The sequence below is a fragment of the Gopherus evgoodei genome, chromosome 19, assembly GCF_007399415.2.
Source record: "Gopherus evgoodei ecotype Sinaloan lineage chromosome 19, rGopEvg1_v1.p, whole genome shotgun sequence".
NCBI classification, from domain to species: Eukaryota; Metazoa; Chordata; order Testudines; family Testudinidae; genus Gopherus; species Gopherus evgoodei.
Window position 1 is genome coordinate 9,868,840 of NC_044340.1, and position 19,203 is coordinate 9,888,042.

Here is a 19,203-nt window from a genome sequence, read left to right on the forward strand (position 1 = left end):
TCCCAAAGCCAAGGGGGCAGGGAGAAGATACAGCAGCCCCTGTCAGCACACCAAGTTGAGAGAGTCCAAGGGACAGCCAGTCCCTAATCACCTCAGGAGATCACCACAGCTGCATGCCGTGTTCCCCACTGAACGAGGGGAGGACCATCAGCAAAGAGGCTTTGATATCAGAATAAGCCATGAGGTCCTTTTGATTGCAGCGACTTGAAGTTTAATGGCCCTAATTCTGCAGGCCACCTCACAGCTCTGGCCATAACCTCAATTCTTACCAGTGGCACTCTTTGCTGGTCAAGCCCCGAACCCACTCACAGCTCTGCTGATGTAACTCACTCCTCACCTGCAGCATTCTCCCCTGAGACAAGTTGGGGCTGGGATTTTCATTTCCAGCAGCATGCAGCAATCCTTTCTGGCCCTAATGGTTTAGGAGATCTCATACTTTATACCCACCTATGTCCCTAAGCCAGAAGAGCTATTATAATATCGTGCTCAAGACGGTATGTAGCCATAGTGATTTCCGAGCTCTCAGTGGGTCATGCAAAAGGAGGCAGTGTTTCTAGTGGTTACAGCAGGAAACTGGGAAAGTCCCAAGATTTTGGCACAAGACCACAGGCTGATCCCAAGTTGGCTCAAAACCAGGCTGGAGTCTGACTGAGAAGCTCAGACATGGCACAGGGAAGCTGGATAGCGCTTTGACTTAGACGGACTGAGGCTGGGTCCTATCCCAGATGCAGAGGGATGGGAGTGGACAGTCACTGAGCCAGCCCAGAACAGCCTGAGTTGCTCACAAAAAGCCCTCACATGGCTCCCGGTGTCAGAAGGCTCATCACCACTCCACATAGGAGAAAAGAAAGCTTTCCACTGAGCCCAGATACTGCAGCACTTCCTCTCCCATCCAGAGACCAGTAGAGACCATCCAGCACTGCTCTCCTCTATCTAGATGGATTACTTACATAATCCCCCCCACCCCTCCATCACCACAGTATCTGAGTGCCTCTCCATCTTTAATGTACCTATCCTCACAACCCCCCAGGGAGACAGCCCAGTGCTATTATCCCCATCGTACAGCTGCGGAGCTGTGGCACAGAGAGGCTAAGTACCTTGCCCAAGGTCATGCAGGAAGTCTTGTCGGGGGTGGTGGTGGAGGGAGCAGGGAATTGAAGTCCCCGGTCAGTGCACTAACCACTGCCCCCTGGTTGGTTACCAAGATGAGAAGAACACCATGAGGAAATGGGATGAGGAAGAGGCTCATGTTGGCTGGCCTGGGGAAGGAGACAGGGCACAGTTCGAGTTAGCACAACTCAGCAGCTGCTGTGGCTGGTGTTCTGCACAGCTCTATTTCGCAGCGTGGACGCTCACCCTCATCAGTGGCCCACCCTGGCACAAGGTTGTCGCCCAGTAACACACATGGGCTGGTTTGCAGTGTTAATGGGCTCCCCTAACTGTGAACCAGCTTGTCTTCCTCCCAGCTCCGTGAGTAGTGGGACATCCCAGGACGCACTGCCTCCCTGGGGCACTCCCTGTGGCCCTCCAGGCTCCATCCCCTGCTGAGGCACTGTGGGACAGCCGTCCAGATTTCCCCAGAATGCACCAGTACAGAGGGAGGTGTGGATATGCAAGCTTGACAGGCACCTAGTTATGATAGGAACAAAGCTGCTGTGTGGATACAACTCCCTGGTGCTTTGCCTAGCCTAATTTTAGTGGTGCATCCTCTCCTCCTCTCCCACCAGTTTTACCCACTCTCGTATGAACAGCTGCCTGGCCCCGTTCTCATTCGAGCAGTACCAGGGTGCCAGCTTTCCAAATGCAGAGCCCCTGGGGGGAGGGCTAATTAAACTGGCCACCCAGCTGAGCTAAAAACCCAATCTGAGATGAGGCACAGAGGTGAAACCTGATGGGGTAGACGGGCCAGGAAGATGATGGCAATTTAATGGTTGTCTTGGCAACCAGGGGCCTCATTCTTCGTGGTGACTTTACCTCAGTGGGGAGCAAACTCCATCGTGGTCAGTTCCAAGGCTGATCGGAGGGCCAGGAAGGGAATGGAACAGAGCCTGGGTGGGAATGGACAGCCCCAGGGCAAGGCCTCTATGCCGGTTGCAGGGGCGAGGCGGGGAATTCCTACTCCCTCCGGCCACATATTCATCCCAGGCTGCAGGTATAATGAGCCCTTGGGCCACCGTTTGAAAGAATAATAATAAAAGCTGGAATAACCTGGAACTGGGCAGGGTCCCAAGACGCTACAGCTACCACGGGCGGCCCAGAGAAACCCACCTCAGGGAGGAGGAAGAGCCATGTGAGGCAGGAAACTTGGGTGCGTGTGTGTTTGGGGGGAGGGGAAGGGTTAATATTTAAGTTGGAGAGGGCAGCAATGGAATGCTAGAACATAGGAAGCTTTGTGACAGGGAGGGAGATTTCCCCAAAGCAAATTATTTTAAGGGCACTGCTAGGAAGAAAAACAACTGAAGGAGAAAAGCTTCATCCTTGGTTACATCAACTGTTGTAGCTTCATGGCCATCTGCAGGGACAGAGCTCAGGACCACCCGCTCCAGAGCCACATGCCTTCACTGTCCAACCTAAGGCAGCATTTTCATGAGCAGCACAGAAGGCCAAGTTTTTAACCTCTCCAGACCTCACACCATTGGAAGGGAATGTGGCCATGTGCACATGCAGGCCTTCTAGCCAGCAGAGGGCAGTGGTGACACACAGGTGGGGCTTGGTTCCCTGCACTTACACCCCACTGAGATCAGCAGGAGGAAGGGCAGAATTTGGCCCAGGACGCATAACACAAGAAAGATCTTGGACTCAAAGCATGAGTCTCTACAGCTTGAGCTAAAGGGCCAGGCTTTGTGTCTGGGTACCCCTATCGCATCTCTGGATTGGGGAGGACACACCATGCACGCTTGTGGGGGTCACTAGCACTAAGGAGAGAAGGGACTGGTCTAGGGTGGCCCAATAGGGTAAAATTAGGAGTAATAAGGGGAGACTCAACCAGTGAACAGCAGGTGAGGTTTCTGGACATGGGGATGGAGGAAGACTCTGATTAGTTTCCCTGACAGGAAGCAGGATCCATCCCATTATTTGGGAGATTTAGCACTGGACAAAATACTAGAGAATAGAGTATAAGGTATAATATGGACCTGGCTAAAGAGAATGGCTAAGATGGCCAACAGCAATAGGCTGGATTCCCTCTCTAACTTCCATGGGTGAAATAAGGAGATTTAAGGGTAGAATGGTGTTAAGTTAAGCTTCCTCCAGCTTACAGGAGGGTAGAGATAGAGACACGACAGCATCATCAGAGCAGCGCTTCAGCTGTTACCAGCCACATGCCCTCAGACTATTCATCCACCCTCAAACCACCACAGGCCTCATCTTGGTGCTACATCCAACAGCCCACGTATCTCTAACAGATCTGTCATTCCAAAGATCAGCGATCCAGGTGTGTGTGTGTCTCTCACTCCAGCTCTTTATTTAATTCTGCTCCTACCTTCCACAAACCAACGTCTGACCCCACACACTGATTCAGCCCCCACCCCTCCACCTGGACAATTATAGGCGAGGATGGTGACTTTAAATCACTGGTCACTCATCATATCCCAGGCCACATCAGAGACAGAAAGCAGCAGGCCAGTGAGACAAGGGCAAGGCTCTGATACAACTGAGCTGCTTTACACAGAGAAGTGGGAGGGCACAGGCCTCAGTTGTAAGAAGTGGGCAACGCTTCCCCTCCACCCCTGGGCTACTAACTCTCTAGGTAGGTCTTGTTTAATACCCATTGGTGCCAGTTGGCATGGTACACCTGGATCAAGAGAATGTTTTTCTGGGCGAGTGTCGTGTGGCTCTTTTGACCCTGAAGCAGTGTACTTCCAGGAATCCATTATATCAACAGGGAACTGGCCCAAATTACAAAGTTTGGACCCAAACTCCTGCAGAAGGTCTAGGGTGTTGGGATCTGGGACACCATTAGTGTGAATCTAACCATCCCTTTGCTCAGTGTCCACGCAGCCTGGTTCTCTTCTTATTCCATCCATTCTCAGCTGTCACCTCTATGTACCCACCCAGCCTTGATCAGCATGGGGCATGCTCCTTCAGTACCATCCCAGCTACAGCCCCTTCTAGTGACAAGAGACCCTCAGCTGCACAGCTGCCAGGTCCTTCCAAATTTTAATCAGCTGGAGAGAATCACAGGTTGGCTGGCAGCTCCCCCTTATGCCCACCGTGAGAAATGCACAGCCAGTGACCCCTCTTCACCCTGCCAAAGCAAGAAAGGTGGCATCTAAAGAACAAACCTGAAGCCAAGAAACAAACCTATAACAGGGCAAACTCACTACTAGCTAGAAATTATGTCACCCCACCCAGGAAAAGAATAGGGATAAATATTGTGACAGGATTACAGCTCGCACATGTGTGTGCATGTCCTGGGGGTTTCTCTCTTGCACTTTTCAACCGCAAAAAAAAAAGTTTTGTGCCAATGCCCTCCATCTATCCATACAACAGGGACCACCCAGGCAGTAGCAAAACAGTCTTCCTCCATCCATCACCAACGCCCCTTGGCTCCGACCACTTCCCGGGATAAGAGGGGCCATTCAACTCTCTCACCCCTCTATAGAGATGGCTGTGATGTAAACTGATACCTGTCAAACTCGTTTCATAAAAGTTTATCCAAAAAGCCATCAGATGGCAACAACTTTTTGTCACCATCCGCCTGGCCTGGACTCAAACAGATGGTTTGCAGTCTCCCTTAAGGTCTGGTTCTAGGATGGATCCAACCCCACAAGGACCCTGTTTCCCAATCCTGGCTCAGAAGCCAGCTGGAATTTTGGAAGAACCAGCAATGGATAGAATCCACACCAGAATAACCGGGCCCATGAGGCTGTCAACATCCAAAATGGTGGAAAGTTGGCAAGGGCAGTGATCTCATGAGATTCCTGCCACTCAGAGCCTAAACATCACTGGGGCAGCTTGGAAGATTTCAGTGCTGGTGAACCCAGACCCTTTCCCTGAGTCAGCCTCTTGCTTGAACCTTGATTCCCAGTCTAAACCTCATGCAGACCTGAAGACCACCTGGCTGGTCTCACTCATCAACGATCTAGCTAGGCTAGCTCCTAGCACAGCTCCTTTTTCACTCGCTCTGCTCCTCTGCTATGGACAAACAGGGGATGTTGATCCCCAGGGATGGCAAGGGATGGATCCCTTTGCATCCAGCGCACACTATAAAGGTGCTGAAGGAGGGGAACAAAGGCCAGGGGAGAGATCTGGAAGAGCTATGCGAGCATATGACCGAGGGAGCATCAGGACAGGAGATGCTGATCCAAGCCAGGGATGCTTTTCATTTATTTTAACTCCTGCTCTGTGCCCCCTATAAAGCCACGTGGAACCTGACACCAACAAAGCTGACTGCATATGCCCACGCTTCCCTTATATACACATGCACTTCCGAGCCTCAGCATGGCAGCTCTGCTCCGGTTACTAAGTGCAGACAGCCAGGATGTGATGAGACACAAACTCTTTTATCTTTGGTTTAGTGGGTCGTATAAAATGCACACCTCTCTTGATGTTCAGGAAGGGGTGGGGAATGACTTACTAGAACAGCTTACTGCAAAAACAAAAAACATAAAAAACCTGCTAGAGATAGAGGGCAGTGGGGAATGTTCAGATCTGGATCCAGAGTTCTCCCAAAACTGGGGGTGTTTAGATCCAGAGTCTTGGAACATAAGAATGGCCAGACTGGGTCAGACCAATGGTCCATCTAACCCAGCATCCTGTCTCCAACAATGGCGAGTACCAGAGCTTCAGGTGGAGTGTGCAGAAGAGGGCAATTACAGAGAGATTGACCCGTCTTCCCCCTCCCAGCTTCTGGCAGTCAGAGGTTTAGGCTAACCTTGAGAATGGAGTTGAATCTGTCCAGATTTCACTTCGTCTCTAGATCCCCATCCTCACCCAGAGTCATCTACTTGGAAGTAGACATGCTCTGCAAGAGAAAGCGACCACTTCTCTCGCTTGGGCTGAAAGGAGCAAAGCCACCAAAGAGGGAAAAATCTGAGCTAAAAACCCCCAGATGGTTAAAATTATCATAGCAGCAGGAGCGCTTGTGGCCACCTGACACCCTGTGGTACTATCAAGAGAGATCGCAGGAATCTCACTGACCCATTACAAAGGGCTGCAGTGGTGGCTGGTGAGGAGCTGAGCAAGCTGACCAAGGAACTGGCCATGGGACACGACACAGAACAGCCAGTGAGTACTGACTTATTGACCTAGTCATCGGGGCTTCCTCATACCTGCGCTACTGGCAATGGGACATAGCTCATGGGCCGTCAGAATTCAGGCAGTCTTGGCTCCATTAGAGCCTACGGTAGGTGGCCACCAGCTTTCGGAATTCTCTAGCTTCATCAGCAGGGTTTCAAGGCACTGCTCTAGGGTTTCTGCTCCCTCCACCCATATCCCTTTTGCCATTGCAGTAACACACAGAGACAGTCTGCACACTACAGATACAGCGGTACAATCAGCACACATGAACTCTGCACACTGGGAGCACATGGCACAAGCCTGCTGCACCAATCACATCCACCCCAATAACCACACTGCAGCCCTATTTGTCCTGGACCATAGGCCTACAGCACCCTTTATTGGTCCTGTGGCACCCATGCTAGGAGCCTGCATCCCAAACCCACTGCTCTGACGCACATGCTTGTTGCACCCATGCCGGCAGCCCCTGCTGCACCCACACTGCATGATCTCTTGCACAGCCACGTCACACCTCTTTCACGCGAGCACCAGGCTCTTCTTGTGGCTAATCACCACACATTTTATACCTGGGCCACCTTCACCGCCACAGAGAATCTTTCAGCCTCCCCTGATCATCACAGCACTGCGGAACCTGGGAAACACAAGAGGCGATGCCAGCAAACTCCACAGGCAGAGAGCAGGGGCATTTTTAGAGGCGAAGCAGAGACTTTATCAGAGGGAGGTGAGCGGAGTCAGGTTGGAGATGACTGGAGCTCACTCCCAGTGGCTGTTCTGTAGGACGTGAGATGGTGGGTCTCCAACATTCATGGCCACTAGCCAGCGCCCTGGGGCACATGCCCACAGCCCAGAACCGATCACTACTAGCACAAAGTGCCCCTCATTGAGGTCTAAGCATAAATGAACCAGGAAATCTATTTAAGTGGCTCATTTGCAGGACCCACCATTGCCTCAGCAAGGGGCTCGTACCAGGTTAGGCCTTGATGGTGGCCAGATCAGGCCAGGCCAAGCCAAGCTCCCACCTCGCCCTGGTCTTCAAAAGGTTCCACAAACACCTCCTCTCCTCCCTCCCCCCCACTTTTCCTGTTTGATTCATTTGTTTTAATCTTCTGGCACCCAAAGGTGGCTCTGTTTCTGGACGCCCGTGGAGCTGGCTCTCGAGCCCAGGGCACATGTATGGGCACTTGGTTCTGAGAGACCTGAAGCCAGGCTCTCCCATCTCTTCTCCCACTGGCTAAGAACCTAAGATGGAGCCCTGAGAGTGCCCTGGATCTAGGCTGTCTCACTGTGCCCATCACCATGGCGCCTGTCTCTTTGACACAGTGGCAACCGCTGCCAAAGGGGACAGCTTGAGGGCAGGATGAGGAGAGGCAGCCATTGTGTGTTCGGCCTGTATTTATATTGCTGCACTGACTCACCCACTCAAAAAGGGACTTGGACTGTCTAAACACTTCTAATTCCTGTAGCGATACCTCAGAAGCCAAGAATAGCCCCATCTCTGTTTGCAGACAGGCCCCTATGCAGACTCTGAATTCACCCCGACAGGGAGGACCACAGCCCTGTTTCCTCCCCTAGGGCTAGGAACATTTTTTGCTGATCCAAGGGAGGAAAGAGACAGTTTAATAAATGAGGGGCACGGATTTGGAGCGGGGCTGAGGGTTTGTTTACAGACGCAAGCTGAGAGGGCTGTACAAACTGGAATCTTTTCTTGGCTAAGGGTTGTCTCAACTCCCAGCTGCCCCCGACCCCCACCCCGCTTCTCCCTGCGGCTCCAAAAAAGGACCACTCCATGTTACACAATTGGATGCACTCAGCACCGCTGCAGACATGCACGCCTGTGCTCCCTTTTACTTAACAATACCTTTTTCGGTCATCCAGCTTTTCTCCTCCAGCCTCCTGTTGCCATGAAACTGACAATCAAGGGAGATTTATAGCCCCTGGCTCCAGCTGCAAATATTCCAGCCAGGGAGAGGAGGGAAAGAAGGGTGGGGTGGGATATTTCGCTGGGGGGAAGGAGAGGAATCATCACTAGTTAGCAAGAGCATCTGGCAGAGGACACTTCTTGTAATTTCAGGTGTAAACAGGAGGATTGGTGCCAGGGAACAGACCGAGAGAGAGAGGGAACCGGGGAGAAATGAGAAACTGCTGCAAGTCACCAAAGGATAGAAGAATGTGGGTGTAAAGAGGGGGGTAAAGGCATCCCTAGTGCAATTCCACTGATTTCAATACTATTGCACCAGGCAGGGGGATCCAGCCTGTTGCATCTGGATCATTCAGCTGCATGGCTTCTGCAAAGGAGGAATTCTGGTACTTTCTGGAGAGAAGCTGGAATGCCCATGTGGGTATTTGCATCAAGACACCAGGAACAGCACGTTCCTCACCATACAAGAGCTGCAAAAGGAGTGTACAGCAGTGGGAGGCAATTCTGAAGCAGAAGCGCCCACCAACACCCTCTCAAGCACTAACACCCCAATGGGGAATCTTGTGAAGCAGGAAAGGAACCCTCTGGGGGCATCAGAAGCAGTAGAACAGGCTGTACATCTGACTCTATATAAATCTTCATGCTTCAGGGCATAAACCAACTAATAAGGGTCAGGAAGGAAGTTATCCCCCCTCACCCCCCATGGAGAGGTTATTCCATAACTGCCTAGAAAAAGTTACATGCACCTTCCTCTCCAGTAGCTCATACTGGTCACTGTTGGAAACAGGATGCCAGACTAGATGGAGCATTAATCTGCTAAGAGTATCCCTTTGCTTGGTCTACACTAGCAGAGAAAGGGGCTGCCAAGGATCGAATAGTTCATGCCACAGAAACAGCATCTAGCATCTTCTCCTCCCTCTTAGGGCTACCCAGCAGCAGTCTGCACCAGAGTCAGGATGTCAGGGCTGCAGTTGTATTTAGGTTTGACCTGTTCAATCAAGTTAGGGGTACAAGACTGGTGAAATGCCTCCAACCCGAGTCCATGTAACACAAAACTCCTGAATCATTGTCCTCAGGGACCCAACCTGGGTCTTAAACCCTGAGCTTCTACAGCCCGAGAGACAAGACCCACGTTGGTTAGCCGAAGCTCTGTGTGACCCAGCTACCAGAGGGGGACACAGTGCCATACTGAGTGGGTGTGGCTAGCACATCTACACTGCAATTGAGCGATGCAGCTCGTGTCTGCATACCCACACTAGCTTCGCTCTAGCCAACATGGATAAAATTAGCAGTGAAGATGCAACCACATGGACACCGATGCGGGTCAGCACCACCAATACATACCCAGGCTTCTGGGTGGGCTTGTCCAGCCCATGCCAGGGTCTGCGCCATCACGTCTTCACCGCTATTTTGAACTGTGCTAGCTAGCTGAGAGCTAATGCAGGTATACCTGGGCATATCACGCTACCATCCGCAGGAGAGACGTACCCCGAGGCGAACGCAGGCTGCTGTCAGCTCTGCGGCAGGTAGCAATGCCAAGAACACAGAGGAATGGAGATCCCCACCATAGCACTCCGTCACAGCCAGAGCCACCAAGCAACTAGCACTGCTCCCGCAGAAACACCAGAGCTGACCTCCCAGAGCAGAGCATCCACACTCCTCCTCTGACTCTACCTCAGCTCTCATCCCACACCAGAGCTGAACAGTGCCAAGAGGCCCCATCCAATTGCTCGTGGTGCCCATTATGTCAACCAGAACAGCAAAGGAGAGAAGCCCGAGCAATTAATCAATAGCATCAGTATCCTGGTAACAGATCAGCTGACCCTGCAAAACTCCAGCTCGCCCCAGCCTTCTGGGTCGCATCAGACGTGGATGGGAAGTATAGGCCCCTTCTAGTTTTGGATCTGATCCAGACACAAACTGCAGAGGGTAGGGGTTCGGATCTGTGGGTTCTAACTCAAACTCTCCTTCTTCATCCTACAATTAAAGGGTGCCGAGCTTTGGACTGGAAGCTCTGTTTCAGTTCTGTTTCCAGGGGAAACCATCGCAGAACACTCTAATCTGGGCACTAAAACAGGCCGTTGGCACTAGGCAAAGGCTCATGGAGACATTAGGTTTGTCTGACCCCGAATCTCTAACACAGACTGCCTGGAGGGGCTGCATATGCAGCCCTCCTAACACAGCTCTGCTCAGGGTATTTCCAGAGATCCCCAGTTTAGGCACGAGTCACAGAGCCAGTCAGGTGCTTAGCGCGTGAACACTTCTCTAGTAGAAAAAGGAGTAGGCACTGCAGGCTCCGTGGGTAACTGGGACGCAGTGTAGTAGGAGGTGATAATGTGCAGTGTCAGGACCTGGTGCCTCTGTGCTCACACACACAGGGATCAGTTTCCAGCTCATTGCTTAGCTAGAAAAGCCCACTGTGGAGAAGCTGTAGAATTTCTCCCCTTTCCCCGAAAAGGAGCCAACTTTCCAGTGGCTGTTAGAATCTCCAGCCTGAAAGGGCTTTGACAAACTCACCTGACATGGTCCTTGGGGAACATCTGTTGCATGAGAGGAAATGCTTCCAGGCTTTGAGCTTTGGCTCTTTAGAAAAGCTTTGCCGTTTACCTCCAAAGATCAGATCCTCAGCTGGTGTAAATCAGTGCAGCTGCATTAATTGATTGACATCAGCTGAGGATTTGGCCCTAGGCATCCCCTCTTAGGAGGGGATGGTACGAGAAGAGACACTTCACATAACCAAGCTAATAGCCAAGCAAATGACCCTCCTTTTCCCAGCTCACAGAGAAGAAGCCATGTTTTTAAGCTCACAAGAAAAGTGAGCACTCACTCAATGTGTACGCCAGCCGAGGACGGGGCTCTAAGCCAGCCAGACTAGGGAAGGTTTGGCACATCCTGAACCTGCCACGCACATGCGGCATTGCAGAAGGGAGGTTTACAAACACACTCTGCTCAGGGACAGTGTGTGCATTTCTTTTTGGAACATCAGACAAGGCAGAGCTGTGACCTGCCCCTTACTGAGAGGGAGCTGGGTGTCAGTGGAAGCTGGGAGTCCTACTTCCCTGGGGTGCTGGGAGACTAAATCCATTAATGCTTGGGGAGATTAGTAGCGATTATCCTTCACTAACGTAACTTCCCTCATATTCCTACTGTGGTGGCTGCTGCTCTTACCAACCCAAATAGATCCATGTCCTTTTGAGAGCACCCGCTGGAGAGCCAAGAAGCAGCATTCACTGGACATGCTGCTCTTCTCACCAGGGACAAAACCTCCCATGCCAAGAGCCGGGCACCTGGTGCTATGGATCAGTCCCTCCTGTCTCTAAAGGGAAACGACCCAGGGCTGCATGTGCCAAGGGAGGCCCACTCAGCTCTCTCCTCTCTGGGGATGTGGAGTGCTGCAGAGATCTTACCTTTGGATCAGGGACCCAAAGAGGAGGTGCAGCACCTTCTGCATGTTCTCAGTACAGAGCCAGCTCCAGCGATCCATCAGTAGCAGATGCAGCAGGTCCAGAGCCGTGTCTGCCAGGGGCGTCTCAGAATCTGCCAGGAGGTAGAGGGGCATGTGAGAAAGCTGGTTCGCATCCACGCTGCTTGCTGCATCAGAGTGAGACCACAGCTCTGCAGTCACAGCAGGAAAACTGCACTGCTGAGGCACAGACTCCCTTCCTTACAGGACTCCAATTACCAGCTCTCTAGCAGAATGCTGCTCCTTGCCTAGGGCCATGCCACAACACCCCAACCCACAGCTAGTTCCCCTGACAGCTGCATTTAGTCCTAGCTCCAGCCCGGACACAAGAGCTCTCTCCACTGCAACACCTGCCTTCCAAAACACTCCTTGGCCTTTCTCACCTCCAATCCAGCCAGCCCCCTTCTCTTCCCGCATTCCCCATAACACAGAGTAGACCAGATCCCCAGCTGCTGTCACTTGCTGCAGCCCCACCGACTTCACCCCCAGCTGCAGGTGTGGGGCTGGGGGTGTCGTTTACAATATAGCACCAGGCACAATCCGTGTGGTTTGTAGGAAAGGCCTAGTGACAAATAAAGCCACATTGTATTGTGCACATGGCCAATTCCTTAGTCACACATTCCCATTCCGAGTGTTAGGAGGCATGGGCAAAGTGGCTGGGCATCCCCAGTTCCTCTCCAGTGAGGAGTGGCAGACATGAACATATGCTAGGATTAAGGCTCCCAGTCCCTGCCCTCACTGCCTGTTTCTGTACAGCCCCTAAGCGGACATGGCGCTTTACAAATGCAGAGGAGACATGGACCCTGCAAACAGCTTGCAAGCAGAATAAGGCAAGATCAAAGGGGAGACAAGACATGGGGCAGAGGTTCACGGGGGAGGGAACCTGGGACGAGGAGAAGAGATTACTTGGAGGGGTGGGTGCTGAAGGAGGGATTGGAAGCATCTCAAACTCAGAGACAGCCAATCGGACAAAAAAAGCATGAAGACAAGAATGGGAAAAGGAGGCACAAGGAGAGGTATGGGGATCAGGAGAGGAATCAAGAAGACAGACATAGGTGGGGGATACCGGGTGGGTACAGGTGGGGGTTACAGGTAAGAGGTAGGAATCAATGCAGGGAGTTCAGGGATGGCAGTATGGTTGGAACAGGTGATGAGGAAGTCAATGTCAGCAGCCAGAGTTTGGACTCATTGAGTGTGGATAAAAGGTGGTTGAGGGAGCAGGGGGAGGGAGTAGCTGGGCTTTTCCGAGGCATGCTCCTCACTGCTCCCAACCTGAGGTTTCCCAGTGGTTTGGCTTGCTGGTTCGCATTGCTGGGCTGCCATCTTGTGGCAGGCTCTGGTCCCAGCACCGAAATGTGCGAACAGTATCCCAGCACAGAATGGAACGGTTAAAAAAAAAACGTCAGCAGGGATGTGTTGCTGTCAGACCTCGACAGGGGTCGGTTTTGTTCCTCAGAGTCCTTGGACTCTCTAACCAAACTGTGCAAGCTTCAGATCTTAATTGCAGTTAGCCCATCCAGAGAACTTTCGCACCCCTAGATCTCAGGGTACGTGCCACAGGTGGGAGGCTTTACTTTCCCCATATTATGGGTGGCCAAAATCAAACATAGGTTCCACGTGCTGACCTCCTGTTCCCCTCACTGTCCCAGTCACGCAGACTCTTCATCCTCTCCTGAAGGTGGAGCATCTTTCAGAATCCTCCTGCTCCTGCTCTAATTACGGCACAAAAGGAGAGTGGACAGGGTTTTTCCTTCCATTCCTTGCTGTTAGTGAGCAGACCTCTTTGTCCCATCAGACTGGATGCTAATTGTTTTCACATGACCGTCTAGGAAGATCAGCAGCTCACATTTGGCCACCTGGTCCTCCTGGGAATCATTTCCTCTTGTGCATTACATTCCTCTGGGGCTTGGATTTACACTAGAAGGGCCAAAGTAGGCTGTCACCACGTGCAAAAACTCAGGCAGCGCTACAAGACAGATGATCGTGAATTAACCTTGTTTACTTCCTTCATGTCCATTCCCCCAACCCCAAGTCACTGGCTGGCCAACCTCATTGCGCCCCCCTCTTCTGGCAGGTCACTTACTCAACAGATAAGGACTCTGGTTGTCCTTGGCAAGCCATTTCGCAGACATTCCCCCTCTCCTCCCAGACCATTCCATCCCTTTGCTGCTTCCAGGTCTGGTGATAGCTCAGATAAGTCAGCATCATTTACACGAGAGTTCAGCTAGATACGACCCCTTCGTGTCTCATTTGTTCTGTACAGACCTGTGACCTCAGACATGACAGCCCTGCGGCGCTACATATTTACATTCATTAGAGGCAGGGCAGGCACCTCTACCTATACATAAGGATTCCCCACAGTTCCTATTATGAGACCATGTTTGCAGTTGGTTATAACTTAAGCAGACTTGAACCATTTGGTCTGTAATCTTCCAGGCTGGGTGTCTGCCTCAAGATGAATTTTTTTGGAAAGTTTCAGCTTAAACAGTTCAGCCGCATCCAAGAACAGACTAGGGAAAAACACATTGTTTTGCCCATGTCAAAAATATCCTTGCAACTGTTTTGTTGAGAAGCTCTAGTGTCGCCACGCTTGGAGCAGGGACTTGAAATTTGGCAGAGGTCATCCTAGTGTCACAGATGTGCCCTTTGCTGTTCCCATTAAAGCCATCCAAATTTGGCCAAGTTATAAACCTCTGAAAGACTGTGTATTAGATCACACAAAACGCAAGGGGACTGAATGTCAGCTGCACGGCAATCTTAATTCTGGCATTTCCTAACTTTTGAGTTCTTGACTTTGCAACTTTAATGCTCTTTTAATGGAGGGGTTTTTTTAAATGCAATATTGAAACTAAAATGCATTAAACGTCTCCTCCTCCTGCTTCTAGGAAACGCATCTCTATAGTAACGTTCAGCAGAGGAACTCCAAGCTCTCCATAAACATTTTTCACAGCTCAGCCTGTAGGGTACAGAAGTGTTATTCCCTCCCTGCTTGCTTGGAAAACTGGGAACAAGGGCCACACAGGTGGAATAATTTGCCCGGGTCCATCAGGCAGAAACCAAGCAAATGGGAGTCCAGACTCACACTCCCAAAGTATTAGACAACTCTGCTCTCTGCAAACTGCCTTTGTTACTTTCTCTTGGATCCATTCTGTTATGCAGAGAAGCAACATCTATCTGCCCAAGTGAGAATTTTCAAGGGTGCGGCCTCATAAAGACCATTGTGGTGCTGATGTTGAGAGTCGTTCAGATTTTTTATTACAGACGGGGTGTAAAAGAGATGCAGATACACGAACAGGTTAGCCATTGGCTCCTGCACCATACCTCCAACAGGTTATTTTAGAGAAAGGCAAATGGGACAATGTTGGACATAGTGGGGGCACTAAGTGTGAGACTGGATCACTCCCTTTCAGCATGTGCAACTAAAAATATTACTGTGTGCAAGACTGTTCAGGCCCTTTTCACACCATGCAATGGCTTTCTCTCTCCAGCTCCTGGGTAGCAAATTCCTCAAGTCTCTTCTATGCTGGCTGGAGCAGTCTTTGCTTTCATTGGTTTGCAGACTGTTGGCCACTAGCTATTAATTATTACTGGTATCACAGTGGTGCCTTGAGACCTCAGCCTGGGAGTGGGGCCACATTGCGATGGGTGCTGGACATGCTCAGAAACCCAAAGAGGTTACATCTAAGTAGCTTGGAACGAGCAAGGAGTTTTGAGAAAGCCCTTGCTCTCATGCCACAGGACAGCATCAAAGGGATGCCTGAACCATGCTCTCCCTACCCACATGGCTCTGATTCTTCCCTTTGCTTCCAGCGACAATCCAGCACACAGCTGCTTCCCAGCATGGCACCAGAGAGGTCTGGTTGTTTCAACCATTAATCAGAGTGCCAAAAGCATGACAGGCAAGGAGACCCCAAAGGCCTTATGAGATAAGCAGACTGACTAAGATGGGAGAGGCATGTAACATAAAAGCCAAGTGATGGGGTGCAGCGGAGGGGCATTGGCAGGCAGGAGCTTACCAGGGTCATCCTTCTGGTACACTGGCTGCTGCGGAACCTGCGTGGAGCCCACCCCCTCGGTTTCCGAGGCCTCGCTGGACATCACCTCCAGCAACTTCTCCTGCTTCTGAATGAAAGACTCCATCCCAGCCAGGGACAAGGCGTCAGAGACCTGAGGAAACAGCCATGTGTCAGGGCCACAGCACTGGGAAGCAGATGGCTATAAAACTGGCAACCCACCCCATCCAACTACTTTGCATCATACGAACAGCTAGCCACTGCCCTGAAACATAGCCTCTCCTGAGTCCTGCCCTGTGTAGTCCTGCTGAATGTAGTGGCTCGCGCCAGGGCACACTATGGCTTGTCCATTAGCACCACAAGCATAAAAATTAGGCTGCAGGGAGTCACTGTTGCTGCTATTCATTTTCTGTTTCAACCCGCAACACCAGTTCCTGCTTCTGGGCTCCAGAACCATGCCCCAGCTGTGCCAATGCATCTCATTCTTGTCTTGTAACACCCTTTGTTACACCAGCCCTAGATGCCCAACACATCTGCCTTCATCTCTAACAGTCCTCCTACCCCAACCAGCTCTGCCCGTTTATTATTTGGACTGTGGTAGTGCCCAGAGGCCAAGGCCCTGTGTACAAGGTGCTGCACAAAGTTACAACAAAGAGATGGTTCCTGCCACCAAGGCCTTTCCTCACCTGCAGCTCCCCCTTACTACTGCAGCCCTGGTCTCCCCAGTAGCTCTGTGAATGCTCTTCCTGCTTGGTTGGCAAGAATCCTGCTAGGCACTGGGCCCCTCTTGAACCAACCATGCAAACAGCTTCATGTTTGGCTCAGATTACCGAACTCATTGCACTGGTGACCATCTCCAGCAACAGCAAGCAGTGAATACGCTACATGGGGTCCCCACTGCACCACATCCCTCGTGCACCTAGATTTTTTTCCAGTTCAGCCCTCAAACAGTCTCCCAAAGACCCATGGTCCTGGCCACCTGACCAGCATCCTCGGGCAGGATCCGCACTCACAGTGCTGCCCTCCCTCAGGCCGTACAGGATCCTCTCATGTGCTTCGGCCACGCTCAGCACTGGAGCAATTTTACTGGACGAGAACCTCAGCCTCGGCCTGGGGAAGAGAGAGAGAGTAGAGTTTAATGCCTTGTCCTTAATCTGATGTGAGGAGTTGCTAAAGCTTCAGCTAAGAACACAGAAAGCCACTCTGCTGTGAAAGGAAACCAGCTCTCATCTGTCCTGTAACCAGGGCCAGATTAAGGGGCAGACGACTGCCAAGGGTGCCAAGCTTGGAAGGCACCGGGATTGGGTTGCTGGTTCTGTTGTTAGCGACAAAAGGGAAAGTAGAACGTCTGAAGTGACATGTTTCAGGCATTCCGTATGCAGATGCATTTTTCACTAGCCTCCGCGAACATTCTGGCCTTTGTAGAATCTCGTGGAAACTTCCAGACTTTCTGAGAACTATATTTCCCTCGAACCTTCTAGAATGTTGTCAGCCAGGCCCTCGCTGGGTAGGATGTCGCAAGTCCGTCAGGGAGGTTTAAGAACGGAGTGAAGTGAGAGCCCAGCTGCGATATTGCGAACCTTGTTCACATGGCTGACAACATTCTGGAAAATGCCGTTCTCCAAAAGTCTGGAAGGTTCCATGAGATTCTACCAAGGTCCAGAACATTTTAGGAGGTTAGTGAAAAATGAATAAATTAAAAAGCAATAAAAAATAAGGTATTCAAAAGCTTAACAAATGGGAGAGAGAGGGGCGCCAAAGATGCTCCTCGCCTGGGGCGCCATTTGGTCTAGGGCGGGCCCTGCCTGTAACCCCCAGTGGCCCTAGGCAGACCACCCAGTAGGTATAATTTTCAAAAGTCCTATGCAATTTTTGAATGCATAGCAGCATGGGATACATACCATGAATGGCCCTGTAGATGCCGTGAAAAACCCTGCCAAAGAAGAGCTTGTATCATGCTATAAAGAGGGGAGGGGTCTCCTGCAAAGGAAGTCTCCATAAGGGCTTACAGACCACGTGGGTACCCAGAATACACACTCCAGGTGATTGCAATGCAGTCATGGGCTAGTGGTTAACAGCAGCAGCCAGGGCTCCTGGGTTCTATTCCCAGCAATTCCATTGACCTATGTGCAACAATGGACAACTCACTTCGCTTCTCTGTGCCTCTGTTTCCCCATGCCAAGTGTTTGGGATGGGTTGCCATAGAGATTGATATAGGAGCTCAGCTTCTGAGGCTGGAACTTCTGACCCAGAACAGGGAGATTTCAGGGTGAGCACAGCATGCAGGTGTCGGTGACAGCCACGGGACCTGCAAGCACCATGCTGCCTCGCCCACCTCCTAAGGAGACTGCAGTTCTGGCTGGTGCTTTGGGCCCAGGGAAGCACTAACAGGATGTTGAAACAGTGACAGTGCAGCTCTGGCTAACTAACACACACACGGTCTAGGGTTGACTTAATCTCGCCTTTGCATGGAGAGCATGGACTAGATGACCTGTTAAGGTCCATTCCAGCCGTATATTACTGTGCTTCTATACACATACATGTATATGCCCATTTCTTACCATTTTTCTAAATGCAGATTTAAAATAATAAAATAATAATAAAAAGAACCCAGCATGCCTATTCAGAGCCCTGGGTACCCTAACCAACCACCATGACTTGGATAATGGAGTGGAGATGATGCTTATAAAATGTGCGGATGACACCAAGATGGGAGGGATTACAAGCATTTTGGCGGGCAGGATTAGAATTCAAAGTGACCTTGACAAATTGGAGAATTTCTCTGAATCCAACAAGATAAAATTCAATAAAGACAAGTGCAAAGTCTTACGCTTAGGAAGGATGAAAAATCAAATGTACAACTACAAAATGAGGCTATCAGGCTAGGCAGTAGTATTGCTGAAAAGAAGTTAGGGATTATGGTGGGTCATGAACTGAATATAAGCCAACAAAGTGATGCAGTTGCAAAAACAAGACCAATATAATTTTGGGGTGTGTTGTATGTAAGACACTGGAGACAATTGTCCCTTTCTACTTAGCACTCTTGAGGCTTCAGCAGGAGTACTGTGTCAAATTGTGGGCACCACAATTTAGGAAAGATGTGGACAAATGGGAAAGAGTTCAGAGAAGAACAATACAAAGGATAAAAGATTTAGAAAATCTGACGTCTGAGGAAAGTTAAAAGAACTGAGCATGGTTAAGTCTTGAGAAAAGAAGACTGAGGGGGGACCTGATAACAGAATTCAAATGTGTTAAGGGCTGTTATAAAAAGGGTGGTGATCAATTGTTCTCTGAAGACAAGAAAAGAAGAATGGACTTAATCTGCAGCAAGGGAGATTTAGGTTAGATATTAGGAAAAACTGTCTAACGATAAGGGTAGTTAAGCTCTGGAACAGGCTTCCAAGGGAGGTTGTTGGTCTTGGGTTACTTGGTCCTGCCACAGCAGGGGGCTGGACTTGATGACTTCTCGAGATCCCTTCTAGCCCCAGATTTCTACGATTAACAATATAGTAAATAGAATGGAATTCCAGCCTTATAGATTCATGTGCATAGCTCTTTTCCTATCCACT

The 19,203-nt window shown here is 50.6% G+C and overlaps 1 protein-coding gene across 2 annotated transcripts in view; it reads right to left on the reverse strand.

The window, feature by feature from the left end:
* Positions 1 to 19,203, reverse strand: part of SNX19 (sorting nexin 19) — a 48,304-nt gene that overhangs the window by 19,931 nt on the left and 9,170 nt on the right. The window contains exons 6-9 of one of the 2 annotated variants that reach the window (XM_030538398.1): positions 16,648 to 16,744; positions 15,638 to 15,788; positions 11,566 to 11,695; positions 1,099 to 1,259 (exon numbers count right to left, since the gene is read on the reverse strand). In XM_030538398.1, the coding sequence (XP_030394258.1) occupies positions 1,109 to 1,259; positions 11,566 to 11,695; positions 15,638 to 15,788; positions 16,648 to 16,744 (529 nt within the window). In that variant the 3' untranslated portion in view covers positions 1,099 to 1,108. Of the gene's footprint in view, positions 1 to 1,098; positions 1,260 to 11,565; positions 11,696 to 15,637; positions 15,789 to 16,647; positions 16,745 to 19,203 lie in introns of those variants that run through there. The other variant, XM_030538397.1, reaches the window with a different exon arrangement.